At 39.7% G+C, this 22,322-nt stretch overlaps 1 protein-coding gene across 6 annotated transcripts in view; it reads right to left on the reverse strand.

The window, feature by feature from the left end:
• Window positions 1–15,119: 15,119 nt before the first annotated feature.
• Window positions 15,120–22,322, reverse strand: part of TAB2 (TGF-beta activated kinase 1/MAP3K7 binding protein 2) — a 64,114-nt gene continuing 56,911 nt past the window's right edge. For all 6 annotated transcript variants that reach the window (XM_017822043.1, XM_017822044.1, XM_017822048.1 and 3 more), the window contains exons 4-7: window positions 21,449–21,609; window positions 20,719–20,812; window positions 19,349–19,429; window positions 15,120–17,176 (exon numbers count right to left, since the gene is read on the reverse strand). In XM_017822043.1, coding sequence (XP_017677532.1) covers window positions 17,031–17,176; window positions 19,349–19,429; window positions 20,719–20,812; window positions 21,449–21,609 — 482 coding nt within the window. In that variant the 3' untranslated portion in view covers window positions 15,120–17,030. The remainder of the gene's footprint in view (window positions 17,177–19,348; window positions 19,430–20,718; window positions 20,813–21,448; window positions 21,610–22,322) is intronic.

Below are 22,322 nucleotides of genomic sequence, written 5' to 3' on the forward strand. Positions count from 1 at the left end.
GCCTAGAAGGAAGCCAGAGAGAGACTCTTCATCAGGAACTGTAATGATAGGACAAGGGGGAATGGCTTCAAACTGAAAGAGGGTATGTTTAGATTAGATGTGAGGAAGAAATTCTTTTCTGTGAGGGTGGTGAGGCATTGGAACAGGTTGCCCAGAGAAGTGGTGGATTCCCCAACCCTGGCAGTGCTCAAGGCCCATGTTGGATGGGGTTCTGAGCAACCTGCTCTAGTGGAAGGTATTCCTGTCCATGGCAAGGGGGTTGGAATTAGATGATCTTTAAGGTCACTTCCAACCCAAACCATTCTATGATTCTATCGTATTGCTTGTTTGGCTTTACTGATTCAAAAACACAGAAACCTGTGAAATCTGTAGAGCAAACCTTTCCCAATAAGCACAAGTCCTAGGGCAAAAAGATGCTACTCTGAGGCTTAACTAAGTGTTATTGAAGTGTGTTATGGCAAGGGTTGCAGCTGTTCCAGGAATACAAGTATAAGTATCAACCAGCTATGTTGCACAGGACATCTAGTCAAGGCAAAGGCTGTCGTCCACTGCAGTGGGATCGCATTCCACCTCCCAGGAAAGGGAACAGCACGGCTTGGGGTAACTGGGCTGTCAGCATTTGAACCTCACTGGTGACTGGATTCAGGATGGCATAAAGTTTCATTAATGCCCTGAAACATAAGGCATGTTTTTGAAGTCCCAACCTATTGTTCAACTTCCACTGTTCTCAGTAACGGGCTCCCCCATGACCTCCCCGTGACTACTTGCTCAGCTAGCATAGAAAACTATTTGGCCATTTTCCCCTAACATAGGGCTGTGCTCTCTGCTAGAAGGCATCTTTGGGTCTGTGTTATTAGCCGATACAAGCCCAGCCTGATATAAGTGAGCTTTCAAAGACATATTTCATGTTTATTAAGCAATGCTGAGAACACATAGAATCACTAGCAGAGGTGGTGGAGCTACACCAGAGCCCTTGAAGGGAGCTGCAGGTACATTTCTCAGGTACCACGCACAACATAAGTCAACTCAAGGAAGTCATCTTCAGTGTAACTCCTGATGTGGACTGAGGGCTAAGGGTTGGTAATTAAAAAAATTCAGAAATCCAAATGATGCCAAGAGGAGAAAAAGAAGAAAAAAAGCCTTAAAATGTCTCTTGTATTGAATAAGAAAACTATTGTTGACTTAACCCTTTATCGCTAAATGTGGCCCCATAATGCAATTATACAGATAATTTATGATTACAAATATTTAAAATATGTCCTGTTTGGACATGTTTGATTTTCAGTAGGCTGTAAAGCTGCTAATTTCTGTATTATTCCACTGAATTCTTCAGGTTATAATTCAAATACTAAGGTTGACCCTGAGGGTTTTTGGCATTATACCAAAGTTTAAGTATGTCAGTATGACATGTTTTAAAAATGCTTTAACACATTATAGAACATTCATCTATAACACTTTGTTCTGGATAATGTCTTCCTTATTTTCTGGGGCTTGTTTGGATGTTTTCTTGGTTTCGTTTGGTGTTTGGTTTTGTTTTCCAATCCTCTTAGCACTGATGCTTCATCATTCAGGTGGGATTTTCAAACTCTCTGACCCTGAAGTATTTAATTTCTCTGAAGTGCAATCAGTATTGTTGGTTCCAGGCAGGAATTAAACATGGTCATCACTGAGAAGTTGGAATTCTCTTGCTTTTGAAAAGGGAGTAGTAATTTACATGTAGTGACATTATCACACAATGCATTTTTTGAAAGCAGTTTTCCCTCTGGAAACCACCACCAGCTCTTTTTTTTGGTGGTGGTGTTTAAAGAATCTTCAGGAAATAATATACTGTATCTGTTCAATTTCTTTTGCCAATGTGGTTGGCTCCAAGAAATTATAATTTGGAGTTTGGAGATATGATTTATCTTCACAGAACTTGACAGTTTTTTCCATTTGTCATATAGATTGTCAGAATGGCTTATAAACTTATCCACTGCATATTACATAAATATTAGAAATTGCATCGAAAAAACCCTATGGAATAAATTCCCCACAAAGTGCTTTGAAAAGTACTTGAGTTCTACAGCCATGGTTATTTGCACTGTGATACACAATGCATCTCACCTACACAGAAGCAACTTGAGATATTTCATGGATTAAATGCCTACATTGTGCCTATGCAGGGCCGGGCACATCAGCTTGCCTTGCAACCTGTACCAGGTCTTTCTCAACTACTGCTGTACACATACATACACTTGCAGAGTGGAAAAATACCTTTCACCTACTCAAACAAAGCAAGTCCCAAATGACAGCATTCAGAAAATATATATACCACAGCAACAGACCAAGATATAACTGTTACATGTCAACATTTATTTTCATGTCTGGAATGCACATATATCTTCTGACACAGAAAGCATTTAAAAATCTACAGGAAAATTGGCACACTGCCTCTATATGGTGCCCTCAGCTTGCTGGAGACGTGCATAAGCTTTTCTCCTTTTCCTTTGAGGATGCACAGGAATTTGGTGGTTGTTCAAAAGCCTCTCTCAATGTTCAAAACTTATTTTTCTTTCACTTCTGTCTTATTTACTGAGGAATCTTTTAGTAAAGTACATAGGATGTGCATTCTGCTGAGAAAGTGTCTGAGAAAATAAATCAGACTTTGGTGCTAAACAGAAATTGATTTCTCTTGGCTCTTGTGCTCACCAGAGGGTTTTTTCTCATGGAGATTTTGTTTGAAGGGCAGCTCAGCAGCAGCACTGTGTCACTGCCTGTTTGAGAGGAGCTCTGCCGCTGGCCAGAAGCCCACAGAAAGCACAGACCCTTTCGTTATTTCACCACAGCACAAGCACATGGGGCTCATGCTCCAGCACCCTTTGCACTTTCAAAAGCAGGAGGATTTCTTTTTGCCTTTGTCAGCTCCTGAAATAAGGGAAGGGGCTGCTAACATGCTAACAGAAAGGAGGTGGCAGCTCTTATACAGACAGGGTAGGAGGCTGTTGCTATTTGGTATCTCTGCTGAGATGCATTTAAGGCCAGCTCTCACTGCCAAGTTGAAAATGAACCCATAAATCTTAACAGGCTCAGAAAGCCCTTGATGTTCTTTGCTTTTTAGTTGTCAAGACTCTTTTGGAAGAAGCTGGAAGCAGTGGGAGCAATCCTCCAGGAGATGGGCCGCTTTCCCAAGGGAGATTTACAGTGTTGCCAAGTTAATTTTAAGATTAAAAAAAAAAAAAGTCAGAAAAGGGAATCCTCTTACTTTCTCAACTCTCACCCTTTCCCAAAGAGTCAGGAATCTACCAACATCCTCCCTTGCAAGAGGCTAGGGAAACTATACACAAATATTTCACTGAGAAGTCTTGGGTGGAGGTCACCCCTGCAACAACTTCTCAGCAGCACCAGAATTGTTCACTGTAACCACACTGGGCTCCTCCTCTTTCCCTGAGTCAAGCAGTTTCCTCGTCTTCCCTTTTTTCTCCTATTCTTGCTGGGATCAGGATTTCCATTGCAACCTTTATGGAGTGGGGCACAAGTTACCAAACATCTTGTCACCCCAAACCCTGTCCTTCTACCTCCACAAAACCATGCATCCCCACCCACTGCCAGCCCAAACTCTAGTTTTGTGCTCCTTTCACTTCCCTGCTACCTCCTTGCGTACTCACCTCCTGCCTTGCTGTCCCACATACTCAGATAGCATCCTATCTCTCCCTTCCCCTCCGCCCTCCAGCTGAAGGGGTTTTTTATGGGTTTCTTTTCTATTTTCTTTTTCTTTTTCTTTTTTTTTTTTAAATATTGTTTGGTTTGGGTTTTGTTGGTGCTGTTAAAATCATGACATAGATGGCTTTGGCCTGGCAGAGGTCTGATACGCTCAAGCTGTTTTCCCATAGCACCTTAAAGCAGTCTTCCCAGCAAAAGCTGTTTGGGGAAGGAAACAGAGGCAAAGTTACATTCAAAGGTGCTTGTGCTGACTTCATACAGTTTTCTTTTCTCTAAGGATCAAAGGGGATGCTAGCAGAAACTCAGCCACCATATGCTCTTAAATCCTACTGTAAAAGCCACATTCATCTTTCACTTACTATTCCCTAGTTTGTACATCTCGAGGGAGTTATTAACACTACTGGTTTCATAGAGAAGACAAATGGTCATTAGGACACTTAATGGCAGAAGAAAAACAAACTAGGAGCAGGCAACAAAACATAAAAAGTGTCAAAGAGGGCAAACAGAAGTCAATTTTCTCAAGAAAAGATAAAAAAAGCAATTAAATAAAATTAACGAGTGGTAGAGCTTGAAGAAGCAAGTACTGAATGTCACATATGGTAGGCTAAACCTCAGAAAGGAACTGCTGTACAAAGAAAGACTGCAAAAGGTAGCTGCCACCCATCTGCACACTTGCAATACTGAGCAAAGTGGGTCCAGCTCTCCTGTGGCTGGCAGCTTGCTGAATTTAGTAGCTGTAATCTAATATCTGCAGACACTCCAAACAACTGAGAAAACTAAATAAGGAGCAGCATCAACTCTAATAACCAAATGAACTACAACACTGAACACAAAGCCAAGACAGAGATACCTGCACTGTCTGGTGATTCGGTTTTTCATTTTACTACAGGAATTAATGTTCTCCTGGCATTGTCAGGAGAGCTGCACAGAGACAAGAACTGCCTAATAGGATTAAAGAGCAACCAGTGCTTGCTAAGGGGGGCAGCAGGAGAAGCAGAGGAATATGATGGCTTTTAGTACTTGAAATGGTAAATGGCAAAATGTATTTCATAAATAAAACCACATTGTGCAGCAACAGGGAAAACAAAAGCATAAATGCCATGATGGCCTGAAAAAGGTTGCAGTCCATCCCACCACTGCTCCAAAAGTGGTACTGAGGAAATTTTTAGCAGGGAAACAAACTTGAGTATGATTTGTTATTGCCAAAATATACATAGTCATTGGCAGACAATTATAAGCGTTACCCAAAACCATCATCGGAATGAGAAATACCAAGTTTTCCCCACAGGAGGTCCTGTTAGGAAGAAGCTGAAGGGAATACAGAAGCTTGTAAAAATGTTATTTCCAGCAGGGAAACATTCTTGGAGAAGAATTTCAGTATCTGCATATCCTTTTGCTCATAACATAATGTATGACATATGGTGGATTTGGAGCCCTGGCTTCACTTAGGAACCAGATGGAAGATCTTTAAACCTTTAGAGCATCTTCCTTAGGTCATTTTTAACCCTGGCAGAAGGGGAAAAAAGTGAATATCAGTTTCAGCTGAAGTCAAATATGCTGGAAAAAATGGGCAGATAATCCAAGTTCTAGATCAGCAGAAAGCTAAAAGAAATATTCTCCAGTGATTATTTCTATTCATCTTCTACAATACTGATATGCAACTAGGGATGGTATTTGGGAGACTGGTTTAGGTCAGTCTCTGCACTTTGCTCTTTGATGTTCTAATATTTGAATTTGTCCAAGGGGACTTAAGTAGAGTTGTTGAAAGAAAAAGTATACACAGCCAAGTGGAAGCCTCTAGGAAATGTCTAGCAATTGACATTCATAAGACATACACCAGTACCATATTTTTAAAAAACATGAAGGCCAAGTTCACCACAAGGTGTCAATGTGGTAGCACTAGAAACAGTACTTGCTGCTCCATGGCTGACTTTCAGAAGCCGGTCCTATCCACTCGCATAAATCCCATCAGCAGAAGTTTCCCTTCATCTGCACGTGGAACAGAACTGACAAGACAGCACAGGTTGGAGGGCTGTGCGGCAGAGTTTCAGCTCTGCTCAGCACCAAGTCAACTCTGCTTTGGCCTGCCTCCTGGCCAGAGAGGCTCCTGCAGGTTGAAAGAAACCATGTACCTGCAGGTGAGGCTTGATCACACCATCTGAAACGATTCCGTTGCCTTCTGTGATCTGCTGCTTCGTACACAGAGCTGAAACACATGGCACTGTTACGTATTTACCCCACACCTTGACTTTGGCCTGTGTTTTATGTTTAAGCAGCCCTAAAAGCACACACAGCAGCTCAGATGGTCTTAGAAGTTGTAGCACTGTGTCAGGCTGTGGAGCAGTAAACGTCAAATGCAGAGTAACAGGTTTCAGAAAGGGGACATTTTGCAAAATCCACCCTTTATTCCATCTTTTTATTCTCCCCTCACCTGCAGTTCAAGCTATGACTGTCCTGCCATTGGCAGCTCAGGATTTATCTTGGCTGGGGCCCAGGCACTGCTGCCAGGCTTTCCTTTCAGGGCAGCAGCCCTGGGAAAGTCACTTGGGGTTAAGTTTAGAGTTCCAGGTTGGCACATTCTTAATGCAAGCCAAAAATAAGTGTGAATAGGGATCAATTTTATGAATTTGCTGAGCTGCCAATTATATTTTAAAGCTGAAATCCGAAACTAGGGTTGCCAGTTGGATAAGTATCACAGCCAATCCTTAGGCAGAAATTAATTGGAAAAACACTCTCTCTCCAAGCCCAGATAGCATTGCCTTACAAACGTTATCTCCAAAGTCTTTCCAGGTGTACTTTGGGTATTAGCAGGCAATCAGAATACATGGGATTTTAACTAATTAAGTTTATTATCTTGTATGTGTGTTAATCAACAGTTAGGCAGATATACAACAAATATTCCCAGCATGCAACTGTAAGGCAGGATTAAGTGGGAGGAAGGGGGAGAAAAGCTTCTTCCAAAACAGCTCAAAATGCCACAATTTCCTATTGAATTCCTTTTACACCTTCTTTCCTTGTATTTTTAGGGAGTGGGGTCACCACAGCTGTACAATTGCCCAAAGCTGGGTAGTTGGGTTGTGCGCTCACATCTCCACAGAACTGAAAATAAAATTCTCCATTAGCCAGGCAGAGGCTGGATGTGCAACTCAGCACTTACTGGCTTGAGCTCATAGCTATCTGAAACCTGCCTGCAGCCTTGTTCTAAGCTCCTTGCCAGAGGCACAAATAACCCTTTAGCTCCAGCTACCACCTCACCAGCAAAGCAGCAATGCTGGCTGGAAAGCAGTATTTCCTGAGCCCCCTGATGGAGCCTGTATTTGCCCAAAGACCAGCAGATATTCCCAGTGCTGTGACATATTTGTTTTCATTTATTCAGGCCTGCTTTAACTACTGCATTTGTGGTGCCCAGCTCTTGGTTTTCAGGGCTCCATACAGTCTTTTTCTGTTCTAGTGAATGCAGTTTGTCCTATTTCAAGGCAGAATTACATCAGAGCCATTAGTAACGATATCACGAAAGTTACACATGCCTTCTAAACTCCATCATATGTACCAGAATTTGTGAAAAAAAGAAGGCATCCCCATCCCTTCTTAAACAACTTCCAAAGCAAATCTTCCAGAGAACAGACAATTTTACAATGTATAAATATATGTCTTATTTATAAAAATATAAATATATATTTTTATATATAATAAAATCTATTCTATTATAAATACAAATATATATTTTATTATGTATAAATATTATCTTACATCGGATCAATACAGAGCTGGCACCCAAAAGGACCCATAAGGTGCGGCCTCACCTTGAATATTGTGTGCAGTTTGGGGCACCGCAATATAAGAAGGATATTAAACTCTCAAGAGTGTCCAAAGGAGGGCAGCAAAGATGGTGAAGGGCCTTGAGGGGAAGCCATAAGAGGAGCTGTTGAGGGCTCTTGGTCTGTTCAGCCTGGAGAAGAGACTGAGTGAAGACCTCATTGCAGTCCACAACTTCCTTATGGAGGAAGGACGAGGGGCAGACACTGATCTCTGGTGACCAGTGACAGGACCTGAGGGAATGGCCTAAAACTGTGTCAGGGGAGGTTTAGGTTGGATATCAGGGAAAGGTTCTTCATCCAGAGGGTGCTTAGGTGCTGGAATAAACTCCCCAGGGAAGTGGTCAGAGCACCAAGCCTGACAGGGTTCAAGAAGCATTTGGACAACACTCTGAGGCACACGGTGTGATTCTTGGGGTGTCCTGCACAGGCCAGAAGCTGGACTCTATCCTGGTGGGTTCCTTCCAACTCAGAATATTCTGTGCACGTAGGCTTTGCCTGAACACCCCTAGGGTGCTGCCATGGCCCAGCCTCGAAACATTGCTCTGCAGTTCATGGCAGCTGAAGCACAGGGTTACTGGCACCAAAAGCTGCACACAGCTAAAAGCAAAGATTCCCCCAGGCTGGCCTTGATGTGATTCTGAAGGAAGCAGGAAACATCAGCTTTGCTCCTGCCTGCCCAGGGACCAGACACTCTATATTGGGTTAAGAGTACAATAAAACCTTTGCCAGCTCAGGAGTGACTCAGCAGCTCGTGTGCATTACATCAAGCCCTGCACCATCAAACATGCTAGCAGGAAAGACAAGAGAGAATGAGAAAACACATGGTTTGGGAGTTCCCCATGCCCATAACGTGGTATAACCCCTCTCAAAACTGCAGCAGGTTTATCTGCTCCTGACTGGAAAGGGCTAAAACGGCAGGAAAAGCAAACTCCATTGACCCAAATACTGAAGGCTGGTGAAAAAACATCTGGAAAAGGTCAGCAAGCATGCTGGCTAATGTTACTGCTCGAGGATATAAAGAGAGAGCTAACCATGCCTGTGTCCTGACAGCTAGTAGGTACCCTCTCAAACCACCAGATAAAAAGCCACCAGAGGCAGCCAAGAGAAACTGCAGGTATGGAGCAGCTTTTGTAGCTAAACACACTACAGGAGGGTTTCGGGGTGGAGAATACCAGAAAAAGCAAGCTCTGTCAAACATGAGCGATGGTTGATGATTTAGAGGCTCATACAGAAGTGGCTAACAGAAAACTAATGACAGATGTAACAAGCCTCTGAGCAATCCAATGAATGCCACCTAGTCAGGCCCTTACCTAACAGCTTCTTCACTGGTGCATTCTAGTAATTGGTCTTTATAAGGTTGGATTTAAATGCTTGTACTCTTAAAACAAAATGAAAATAAAAATAAATTAGGTTATGGCAGTAACAGCAGAAGCCAACTGTGATGTGAAATGAGCTGTGTTACCTTCCTGAGACCTGGCTAGAGTCATAAAATCAAAATTCAGAAAAAATATCACTTGATAACTTCCTTTTGCCTTCAGAAGTGAAAACCCTCCTGCACTAGTCAGAAAACAGCTGATGTGACCAAAGAAGGGTAGTGCTGAGATCAGCCATTCCCTGTTGCCCCTAGGGAGGGTGTGCCATTCTGATGCCAGAACACAGGATTCATAGCTCATTAACAGCTCCACAGAGAATGGGAGCATCACAGAGTACAGCCCTGTAAACAAGCAATGAGGACACTTCCAGCTGAGTGTGGGGCGGAGGGTGTGATGCAATCCCCACTCTGAAGCATTACTAACGCCTTTTGTCTTAGTTGCATGAGATGAATTTCACATGTCAAATTAAAAGATACTGAGCTGAAATCACCACATGGCAGCCTACCACCTCCTGGGGCAGTACTATGACTACTAGAAGTGTTTTAAAAATCAAGAGAAAAGCATGGCTGCCAGGGAGTGACAAGCTGATGTTCAACTGAGATCTAGATGCTTATTCAAGTCTTGAACTCAACCACTGTACACAATCAAAAAATCAACAGGTTCAATCCCGCTATTGGGATACAGGGATTGGTACAGAAAAAGAACAGGATGAAAAGAACAGGATGAAAAGAGAATGAAAACCAACACGAAGCAATAGATCAGGAGATGGATGATGCACTTTTCAAAAAAACTACATTAAGACATACCTTTGTACATTACTTATATCCACTTTGAAAAAAAAAAACTTTACCATTTTTCAAGGCAGCTGTGATGTGTTCCAGTTCTTGATGCTTCCTGAAAAAACAGTACAGTTGAGTGGTGGAGAGAGATAGTTTTCATGAGTTATAGTTGCACCCAAAGCAACTGTCAAGCGTAGCTGTGCCATATGATGTGATGCTTGAAACTTTCCTTCCCACTTTGAGGGCCCAGGAATGTTCAGAGCAAAACTACAGATACAGTTGGAGGGTGCAGCTTGATGGCAAGGGCTGTGGAGCCCTGCCTGGTGAGACCCATCACAGCAGCTGCAGGGTCCATTAACAAAAGGAAATTCAGCCCCAGCCCATGCTAGCTGGCTGCTCTGTTTCATTTAGTCCAGAGTCCCAGGGCCAGAAGTGAAGCTCATAGGGTCAGAACAGTGGTCAGGCAGCACAGCACTTGGTTTCCTTAGGGGTTCAAAAAGCCTAAGCCAGTTAATTTAAAAGTATCAAGCTCAGCAGGAAAAAAACCCAGATTACTAATCATTATTAAAGAGGGAAAGCTTTTGTCATGTCCTTCAGCTCAAAAAACACTAACGACATTTTCTTTCTCATATACAGGGCAGCTGTGCCAAGGACTATGAAGCCAAAGCCAAGAGTCACGTTGCCTTTTTTTTTTTTTTAGCTTAAGCCCGGCAGCAGCTTAGTTGCAGCAACAGAGTATGATCTTCTAGTACACAGCTCCAGTTCTTCAAAACCTTAACATATAGGAACATGGACAGAAAACATGAAAAGAGATACACACCTCTAAATGCTTTCTCAATTGCAGAGGAACTGCACAAGAAACAGTGTAGAAGTGAGAAAGGTCATACTGCTGCTATGGAACATCTAGACACGGACCTACACAACTCTCCCCAAACCACTGAACAAGTCTGTGACACGGCATCAAACCATACTGATTTCAAGCTGGATGTCTGATGACAGCATCCAACATCCTCCCTATGACAGCAAATATAAGCTGTAGACACTGGCTACCAAAAAGTGATTCTTGCTGGCAGAAAAGACATCTCATGACAATCTTTTCATAATTGTGTCAAATATCTCTGCCGGAAGAACAGTATTTTCTTTCCTCAGGTTATATTTAAATTTGGTTTCTGGCCCCAAAACATAGAGGGAAGAAAAAGGCTCATGGAAGAAAACAAAAGATGCAAACCAGTTTTAATCCAATTTTTCACTCTAGCTATCAGATAGCTACAAAAAAACATACAAGATTTGGCTTGAGTGCTTGTTCAAGTCTCTAATTAGAGATGGAGAAAAGGAAAGCTTAAAAGACAGAGGCAGAGATAAGAACAGAGATGAGAAAAGGTACAGGGAATAGCAAGAAGCTGGGTTTACGTTCTGCACACTTCTTGGCACAGAGCTGCCATGTCACAAAAACAGAGGATCTTTTCAAAAGTGAGCCAGTGACACAGTAATATTGCTGAGATGGACCATTTCTAACAGGTCCCTTTAGACAAACCAAGGGCCAGGTTGGGTGAGGCTTTGAGCATCCTGGTCTAATGGAAGGCGTCCCTGTCCATAGCAGGGGGTTTGGAACTTAATGACCTCAAACGTCCCTTCCAACCCAAACCATTCAACGATTCTATGACACTTTTGGTGAAATGTCTTTTAAGTAGCATTTCACATTTTTTTCACTACTGTCCACAGTCTCCCAGTCAGCTCCAGCCCCAGAGTAACCAGAGTAGTAGGAAGGGGCACAACACATCCAAGTATCTCCTACATCCTTCTTCCAAACAGCAGGTCCCCAGATGATGTGACAGTAAGTTTCCATGACAATAAAGTAAGATACTAAAGAAGTAATTCTGGAAATCTGACTAACACAAAACAAAAACAAACAAGAGCAAAAATGAGAAAAGATTTGGTAAAAAAATAAATCCATCCATCCAATTTTGTTCTATCCAGACTACAAGACATGAAATATCAAATATTAAAAATATATTAAAAAGCCCAAATAATAAAGAAAAAAGGGGCCCTAATTTACAGCTCTGAAGTACAGAGTTACTACTACAAATAAGCAGTTTGTAAATGAAATATTTTTTATATCTGCTGTACATACATTGATTTGCTTATAATTTATATCAACATAAAATCACTATAAAACTATTCTTTATCTAAAGTTTTAGGGCTGATAACTTTTGTAATCAAGTTTTCTTTCTGAACAAACATTCATTCTCTCATTTGAAATATGTTTCCTGTCGCTTCAGAAGATCTATCAATATTCATTAACCTATTTTGAACTCACTTCTAGATTTACTACCTTAATTAGAAAACATCACTTTTAAGAGAGTTTGTTGTTGTAGTACGATGGTACAAAGCTAATCTAGAATTACTGATGCACTGGCCTTTCTTTTGAGACTGTTTTAAGGAATTGGTGTCCAATCTCCAACACCATGGAGGAAGAACAACCCCTTTTAGATGCAGGTCCCTCTCCTCTCCTGTGGGTAAGCATCTGTGTACGAGTCAGATGAGGCACTCCAGGGACTTGCTTCCCACTGTCCTTTTCTTATGAAAACCTTGTGAATCTTTCCTTGGCATGTAACAAAGTGTGGCAAGCGTGAGACCTTAGTGCACAGTGGAGATGTGGCTGTCACATAAACAGATACACAGTGGTGACACCTGCATTTCTCTCATGGAACCTTCCGAGTTCCTGACATCCTTTTCCAGCCTTGAGGTCTTATGTTTGCCACATTTTAATTTGCATGTTACAGAAGGGTGCAAGAAAAGCAACAACACTTGCTTCTGTATATGAAGAACAAAAGACAGGATTCCTTAGTCCATTTCCCTGGTGTCTCGAACATTGTATTTCTTAGCCTTGGATCTTAAATCACTCCCCACAGGAACTTGAATTTAGGTGAAGCTTATCAGTCACATCCTGGATGGGGTCTGCCAATATGTCCTAAGACAAAACCCCATTAGAAATGCTCAATATACATCATCTCCATTCGTTACCACATCAACTACATCAAAATTGTACTGGCACTGTGCTCCTATAAGCAGTGGGAAAAAAAGCAGTCACAGAATTCAAAGCCATTAACACAACACATTTTAAAATATGAACCTTACAAGGCATTTTGGACTACATAAAATCAAAGACTGTTCCTCAAAGTAAGCAATAAAAGAGCTATTCAAGCAGTCAGCTTAAAAAGGAACATACTGTTCCCTTCCATTCTACTCTGTACCCATGAAAGGAATCAAAAGTTTAAAGCTAATTTCTATTTTCTGTTCAACTTACAAGGGTATTTTAACAAATAAAGAGATAAATAAAATATCTTTTTTCTTGCTAAAGTTAGAATTAGATATTCCTGGGAGTTGCCGTGCATTCAGAAGCTGCATTGTATATGCTGTTAATTAACTGTATTGTAAAGTTTCTGCCACTGCTTTGTAGCAATACTCCCATTTTAGAATACCAACATAGTATTGAAAAGGGTAAATACTTGGTAAATTCAATAGTTGGCTTTTTTTTTTCAATTATTTGTTCTATATCTTTAATCAAGTCTCCCTTTAATTTGTGTCCAGGCTCCAGTGTACACTTATAGCAGAGGAATTTGACTGAAGAAATGTAGTACTGATAAGGATACTTTTGTCCCTGGTCATCTACAAAGTACGCTGAAGGCAGACATTTCGAGACCACAAAATTGATTAAATTCACACAAATAATGCAAATCCACAGACAGGCACAAATACCAACCATGCAGCTTATAAACCAATCTATCATTAGCTTGAGACCGAAGATACTGAATCTCACAATTAATATGAATTTCAGAGGTGCCACACCTAACCACACTCCCAGGTAAAAGAATAGCTCTATTGAGTGCTGACTGCACAAGATAAATGTTTTTCTAATTTATCTAGAAAAGTGGCAAGGTGAACTGGAGTCAGTTCCATAGAGATGATGACACACAGCAGCCCGTTACCATCTCTTTGTCTCAGTTCTGTTGCTACATTTTTAATGTTACCCCTATTCTGAAACTTGACCAAGCGATAATCTTATGCATTCACAAAAAACAGGAGAATCTCTGAAAGCCAGGAAGAGCAATGCCTTCCTGCCAAAGAGGTTTTTTTTTTACAGTTACAGAGATCTCTGACAAAGACAGTACAGAAAAGTCAAGTCATAAATCAGCATCCAAGATAAACTACCGATGTACACAATGCAAAGTTTAACCTTACTGCAAATGTTTCTTTTTTTATAGTTATCCTCTATCAGGAAAAAAATTAAAAAAATAAATCAGCAGTGAATCCAGTCCTATTTCATCCTTTTAACTGAAACCAATAAAGACATACTATAGTGATATGTCACTATACTGGTATCAGCTTGAAGGAAGTGCTGATGATACATGTGACCTGAAATACACAAGGAACATAAAACCCCTGAAGGTGAAGGCAAAAGTCTGTAGAAGAGGTGACACAGGAGACATAACTGCTCTTATGCCACTATTCCAGGATCATTTATTGAACAGACTGTCCAATACACACTCATATTGTGTGGATGGCTCTGCACAGCTAACTGGAGCTACGATGTAAATATTTTGTTCCCCTTCAGAAAAATAAACGCTCAAATAAATGCAGGGAAAAGATCAATTATGCATTTTATAGAATGAGAAGAATTCCATCTTGCCTATTTTCCAAATATGCTCATTCCACCCCACAGCTGACTGGAGTTTGTTGTTTGCTTTTTAAATACAGCTGCCCTCCTTGCTCCAACCACTTTATTTCCTACTGCAGATTAAGGTACTCCAGTTGAATGTGTTAAGGAAAGATTTTTGCTGGATCTGCAGTTAGTTTTTTGCTAGATCTGTTTACAGAGGCCTCCTGAAGAACTTTCACACAGCATCACTGTGTCGCAGGAAAGCCAAACTCCAAGTACTAACTGTCTGCTTAGACAGGGTCCATGGGGGAAAGACATGTGTAAGAACACTGAATATCTCACAGCACTTATTATATACATAGCACCAAAATACAGTTTAACCACGTTCATCCTTTAAACCATGCTTATATCAATGTAACTATATCATCTATTGCCCTGGACAAAGTGGTTACCCATTTTGATTAGAAAAATATTTTTAAAATCGTAAACCCCTGAAGCATGAAGTAAAAAGGGCCTGTGTCCAGCTTATCACTTTATGAGTAAGTGAATTGGTCTTTGGTCAGGAAAGAATTTAGTCAGTGCAACTTTATGAAATACATTCCATACCCTCCCTGAATTAAACAGAATAGTGCCTGGGAGGAGAGACACAAGGTTCTACAAGACAAAAGTTTAAGTAAAAACTCTGGTATAAGAAATCATCCTACTTTTAATACTGTTAATACTTATTGTTCCGTTGAGTATTCTGTTGCTCCATAGCATGGAAAAAGCAAACAAATCACAGAAGAAAACATTAGAATATAATTTTTTTTTTAATTTTTATAAATAACTTATCTGTTACAAAGGCAGTTTACCCAGCTAAATCACAAAACCATCAACTCAAGATATCCAAATTAGGTTTTATTAATAAACAGGTAAAAACTGATTTGTCAATCTTCACATAGAACTGCAGATGAAGCTGAAAAACAAGGCCTCATTTTATAAACAAAATGCATTGAATGCAAGTGTGCTTTGGGTCTACTGCCTAATTACCTGGGATTGACATTTTCTTCCCACATAAAAAAAATGCAAAGCCTTCAAAACAAAGGCCTCTGTGCATTCACATAGATCACTTGTAAAACTCCTAATAAAAGTGTCCACTGGCAGATGTTTACAGTGGGTGACAGTCTACTTTATCTTTTGCTACATTGTTAGCACTCCCTCCAGCCTCACACTAAGTGCTGCTGCTACATAATTCTTTGCGTGCCGTCTTTCATGCATATTGTACTGGAATTCCATTTCCTTGATCTCGGTTACATACATCCCCGATCATGTGAGTATTTTCCTTAAAAAAATAGATCATCAAAATATAAGAGATGCTTGAGGTTGCTTCAGTGTTCAAGTCTGTTTGATTTCTCTTTTCCAGCCTTTATTTCAGTTGTCCTAAATATCGCTATCCTTGTTTTCTATAAATATGAGACTTCACCACAAAGTCAGGTTTAGAAACTGGCTGCCAAAACAGGAAAGCATTTAAAGTCCTTGAACAAAGCTGTACGATGCTGCTGCTGTTGATTTTGGCACTGTATGTACTTCCCCAATGAATCTCTCTTCAGGAGTCTGCAAGACACCCAGCAGATGAAGCAAGCTCAACTCGGATGCTGATCTGTTGGTGGGTTGAAAGTTTCCTAGTATAAAGTTTCCTCATGCCAGACAAAATGCTACCTTTGTGTCACCCACCGTAAAACTCAGTGTACAGAGTGAACTATATGTGTAACTCTTCAAACTTTTCCTGCATTTTTACCACGCTGCATCTGCAGGTCTTCACAGATCATCAGCATTTACAAGAGCAATGTACAGAACGAGCAGAGGAAAGCTATTTTGTGCATAGTTTCTTATTAATGCTCTTATTTTAAGGCATTGTTTCTCTCAGATAAAAGCTTAAAAAAAGGGACATGATCGTGCTTAATCATTTAAAGGGAAAAAAAGAAAGTTAACAAAAAGACTATTACACTATACATACAGAATTACAAGAAAATAATAAAGGTGAAGAAAAGAAATCACTTAAAGCAGGCCCTAGAACTATGTACAGTAGGAAAAGCTTTGGGGTATTTCACTGTGTGTATTGTACAGACAACGCATGCAGTTTTTCCTTTTCATCTTTAGACGTAGTTGTACTGATTTCTGGCTTCACAGAGATGTTTTCAGGGAAGACAAGGCAAAGAGTACCACTGATTCGTGAAGCTCTTCCCTTTATCGAAGGCACTATGTGGCAGCAAACAGTTTAAATATTTAAACCTTGTTCCTTTTAAGATCTCCTCTGTGCATGTAGTGTTTCACCGAGAGCTCTGAAAACAAAAACACTAGCACTCTATTCCCTTCCCCTGTCAAAATTCAGTAGTGACACTGGGGCAAAGAAGAGGATGGGCAACACCCAGGCACTGAACATGGTGTTTGTTATTGGGACACTGGTAATACTGTACATGGCTTAGGCAGCTGGCAAGTCTTTCAGCAGATTACCCTTCAGTCAGTCAATCTCAACTGCCTGTGGCACAACACTGAGGTATTGCTTGCTCTGTGGGCTGACACTGAACATTAGCAAAATACCGTCTCCTCACAACTTCGATTTTACAATATCCTACGCATAAATGCTTTTTTTGCCCCCCAATGACTGGATAATTCCTTGTATGTTTGCTGTGGTTTTACAGAAGGTAATGGGCCTGTTGGCTCAGAAATGCCTGGGCATTTCACACTGTTCACAGCGATTTAAGGCTGGATGATTTAAAAAAGTACAGGCGGTACAGCTCCACTGAGCTCCCTCATCTTCATCTGTGTCTGGAACAGTCTTTGGTGTTTTCACAATGGACCTCTGATCTGTGACACAAAAGAGATAAGATAAGAAGTTACTAATGAAGAACAGTATGGAAAGAATTTTGAGATTATTTTTTTTCAGTAACTTAGAACTATCTTGTTCCTCTGAGAACAGCACAGTTATTACGAGTGACAGAAGCAGCTTTTTACCACCCCCTTGACTTACAGCTTGATTGTAAGTCAGCCAAAAGGCACAAGGTGAAACTATAAAAAGCAAGTTTCCCATCCCTTCACTCTGCCTTCTTCCTTTCTGCCTTCAGTTCAAAGTTATTGCATGGAAAGGAGATAAAATTTAGAAATTAATCAGCACAGGAAACATGCACAAGATTTAGAAGTCTGAGGTCTAAAATTCATTATGCCAAGAAGTAAATGCTCTGTAACCTTCCAACACGTTTAACTTTTTGACCCTAGAATGAGTATCAGCAGTTCTTCCTCAAGCCAGCTCAGCAGGCAGATACATTAAAGAAAAAACAATGCCTGGCTCTGTCATGCTACTGAGTAATGCTCCTAACCATACAAGTGCATCTTTTTGCATGATGTGTTAGACTATTTTAAAAGAGAAAAGAAGAACAGAGAAAAGGGATGAAAAAGATGAAAAGAGAGATGAGTGACTTCTCAAGTTAAAGGTTCCCAGTTTAGGCAACTGCAAAGTCCTTCATCCCATTATTTCAACTGCAGAACATCTCATCAGCAACTAGACAATGGCAATTGCTGCAAAACAACAGTAAGATCTTCACAAAGTACAACAGTACTGCTCACAACTGCAAGAAGAATTATTTTTCTTTCTTTTGGGAACAGCAGTAATTGTGGATCAAGTCAAAGCCTATGCGACAGTTAATTTTAACCTTCAGTTTAACTGAAAATTAACAAACAACTAAGATACACTGGTGATACTTTTTTAAAAAGAAAGAAGAAAAGGAAGACAATTGCTAAAGGGACTTCAGGGCTTTATAAACCAGTCGGGGTTAATTTTGCATTTTCAAGATTGAATCAAACACTTAAATTTTGGAGTTCCTAGAAGATAAGCCAATGGAAATGTTAACAATCAGTCACAGAAAATTAATTTAAATTTTCTTCTTTGATAGGTTATTTTTTATTTACTGTAAAGGAAACTACAGTAAATAAATAACTGACAGAACTTCTTATAAATTCTTTATAGTTCAGCTGTAAAATGTATCTAATAGGACTGTGCATGGATTTAACTTCAGTCAGTATTTTCACTAACAGCTCAGATAAAAAAAGAGCTTTATAAAGCATGAAAAACAGTATCAGTTTGGAGATGTTACAAACAGTCTGGAAGATAAAGAAAGTCCTATTTATCTAGACCATTTTACAATATAGAATGGTCAGAAATCTGTTAAGATGCAATTCTGTAGCAACAGTTACTGCACACGATAAGGACCAATCACACATATATATATTATGTGGAGAACTTCCTGGACAGAAAGATTGCACAGAAACATTAATGGATTATCTGTTTCACTTGGTGGTTTGCCTAAAGTTCATAGTATGATGCCGTTGTGAATAAGTTAATTTCATTCTGTTTTATGTAACACACAAGAGGTAATTATTCTGCTTTGTTTGACATCCTGGGAGGGAAGAAAATAAGTAATGTACCAAACAATGACAAGCAGAATGTTTAAGACTGGCTAATATTCAGCAATACTGACTGCCCTACTGGGCTACATTACTTTCCTCTTCAACTAGCTAGAACTACATGTAACAATAGTCATGTAATTTGTTAATACAAACTCTACAGTAGACAGAAGTCCAGTCAAGGTAACCAAACTGAGTTATTGCTATATGTAAGCAAATCCACTCTTCACCACAGACAATGACGAAGTCATATGAGTTTCACTCATCCCTAAGCAATGTACCTCATGCTCATTTTTAAAGACAGATGGATACTTCCATTTACTTAAACTACCTTCCAATATATTATCCATCTTTAACATAACCCATTTAATATACTTCTCTTTCCTGAATGTATGAATAGAGAGGAAACAAGAGCAAACAGAAGCATATTTACTGCCAATACAAATAAAATGCAAGGTTCACATACTTTTGAAGAAATCTATTCCATAATCAACATTTAAAATAGATTTGTATATCAGAACTTGATATTAGATGCAAACCAAATATTTGAATTAAATCCAAATTTTATCAGTACAATACCTTTGGGTTTTGGTGGCACGGGACCAAGAAATCCAATATTATCGTAAAAATTATGAATAGCGCTGGGATTAAAATGTGGTCCTAAAAATAAAAAAAAAAGGTGCAGCAGTTTAAAAAAATAAATCTGAGTCGGGAAGCATGTCAATTTTTTTTTTCTGGCAGTAATTCTGTAACAGTACTATTATTCCCTTATCACCTTTTATATCAAGGTGTCAATACAGACCCAAGTGAGATATTAGCAATGTCAACAATAAACTTTAAGAAACTTATTGCCCAAAATGTGCAATCTAGAGACAGAATCCAGCAGACTAAACTCCTTAAAGGTATTTTTTTCTGCTATGCTTTAACACTGTTCTATTGTAAATTTTAGCTTTTTCTAAATTGCAACTATACTCAGAGATACATGCTTAGAATTAATACTCAGAGGAAGTCCTACATCCAATTTACTGTAACAAACAGATAAAAAAGTCATCTGCAATTTAAATATTCTATTTCAGGTCAGGTTTTTAGTGTAGCATTACATTCAGTACACCTGTCTACCTTCTCCTTAACTGTAGGTATATTGTCTGAAGGAGAACTTCCATGGTTTGTGTCTGAACTGACCTAACAGCTCACTGCTGCTACAAGTGGGAAGTACTGGTTCCTTCCCTCTCACTATCTCAGTTCTCCCTACCCATCCTCTCCCTCACATGAGCTGTATGTAGCAAGCTCTTCCAGCAGTGCAACAGTTTTTGCTTGGCTTGTGGACAGAATTAGCTCTGCAAAGGGTCTAAAAGACTAATACAGAGCCAGAGCTCAGTAAGTGGCATAAGAGGGAAGCAGGAAGAGAGCAGGATCTCTTGTTGGCAGCTCTTGAATTGGCTCAGCTGTCTCATAATTTCACCCTCATGACCACAGGCTGTGTCCCTGCAGACAAGGAAAGCGGAAGGAGGAGAGCACACTGGAAGTTACAACTGTAGTTTATATTTGCTAACTTGAGAGGCTGAATACAGACAGACGTGGAAGACAAAAGAGAGAGATGGACACATACGTATAGTTGTATGGTTTAAAAAACTTTTTTTTCTCGCTTTGATACTCAGATAACCAGATTTTTCCCCCCAGCATTTATTAAATAAATGGCATCACAAGTTTCTCTCTTCTGAGCCAAGTATGAAACAGGAACGACCGTGGGATTAGGAAAATCATAAAGCCAACAAAAACAACAAGCATAAAAGACAGTTACTTCCATGGTTTCGCTCAAACTAATGCGATGATTTTGCAAACAGTGTCCATCACTTATAACACAGACTCTTGATAAATGCAGACAGTGAAAAAAAAAATAAAAAAAAAATCAACATTTACAGTTGCTGATGTACTAAGATATACTGTACCTCTTGCTTGAAATAGATCAATCTCTTTGGTTAGGCAATCTATGTCTATCTGCAGCTGTCTGTTACAACTTCTCAACTGTTGCATTTCTTCCAGCTGGAAAAATAAATCTGCCTGTTAGACTAAATTTCCCCACTTTATTAACAGTTATCATTCACACACAGGTAGACAGCATTTAGTTATTTTAGAAATGAAGATTAAAAATTTTCCCTTATGACCACCTTTCTTTTAATCCAAGCATGATCTTACAAAAATCTTTCAAACCCACTTAATAATTCCCTCACATCAGGCTTCAGAGCTGACTGAACAACTCCAGACTGTGGTCAGGACATAGTCAATGGTCCACCAAATCAATGGCTGAATGCACTGAAAACTGGTGCATTAAACTGGTTTCCTCAAGATTGGTATATGCACAAAGACCAAAGAATATTCGGTGTGGAAAGTAGTATGAGTATTAAATTGTAGTCTGAAATGTTAGAAAGGACTAGCAGGCCAAACCTTTTGTGACTGCCTTTAAAAGCAATACTTCACAAAGCAATTAGTGAACTGCAAGGTTGTGGTTAAATAACACACATTTAGTCTTTACTCTGAGCTACACTGTTTACCAGCTTAATTCTAGCTATACTGCCTGTCACTAGTATATTGTCAATATATGACCAACTCTTCCTTCAATTTATTGTGACAGACCACACTTGTGGTTTAGGTTGATAGCCTACAGACATTTCAACTTACTGACGGAATTTGGGAAACAGAATTCGATCTTTTCAGGCGCCTTCGTGTTAGATTATTCTCCATTTCATTGACCTCTGCTTTTAGTTTATCCAACTTTTTCTTTTGAACCTCAAGTTCTCGTTGAAGTCGCTCCATCCTGGCCTTCTGGTGTACCAGTAAAGCTGCAATACATAAAGTCCCATTTTATCTACTTTATTATCCTTCACATGGCAATATCAGATAAAGAAGCAAGTTAGTATTCTTTTGGGAAAATACAGACAAAACCACTGCTTTTCCATTTTCCTCACAAGAAAATCTCTGTCATAAGACAGAATGTGCTGTATTTTTGAAAGCAGCACAAATTAATTACAGACAAGTAAATAAAATGAGTCATACATCATAATAGATGACCACGTAAAATTTAACTGTAATCTCTAAAAACCTACAAGAATGACTACCAGAAGCCAACAACAAATGTTCCTTTGCATTGCATTCAACCTCATCACTGTAAAACAGCATAAAGAGGATAGACAACTGCAATATGCAGCACTAGGTATGCTTATTGCTATTAAGATTGGAACATAATCCAGTGTTGATCATAACAGGGCACACCAATTGAAACTAAACCAGAAATAAGCAATATGACTAGGAAACAGTAATATTTATCACAGAGGCTGGATTGTATGTCATTTTATCCCTAAACTACGGTGCAGAACCATTAGCTCAGCTTCTAATTTCTAACACTGCTTGCTATTTGTAAAGTAAAAGGTATGAGGAGTCCCAATTTAGAAACAATGAAGTTAGCATTTAAACCACAGCTTTTTAAAGGTACAAAGAACGTATGCAGCAGAAGACGCAAATTCATGCAGTTTAATGGGTTCATTTCATTGAAAGT

The sequence above is a fragment of the Lepidothrix coronata genome, unplaced genomic scaffold (assembly GCF_001604755.1).
Source record: "Lepidothrix coronata isolate B3197 unplaced genomic scaffold, Lepidothrix_coronata-1.0 Scaffold94, whole genome shotgun sequence".
Lineage (NCBI taxonomy): Eukaryota > Metazoa > Chordata > Aves > Passeriformes > Pipridae > Lepidothrix > Lepidothrix coronata.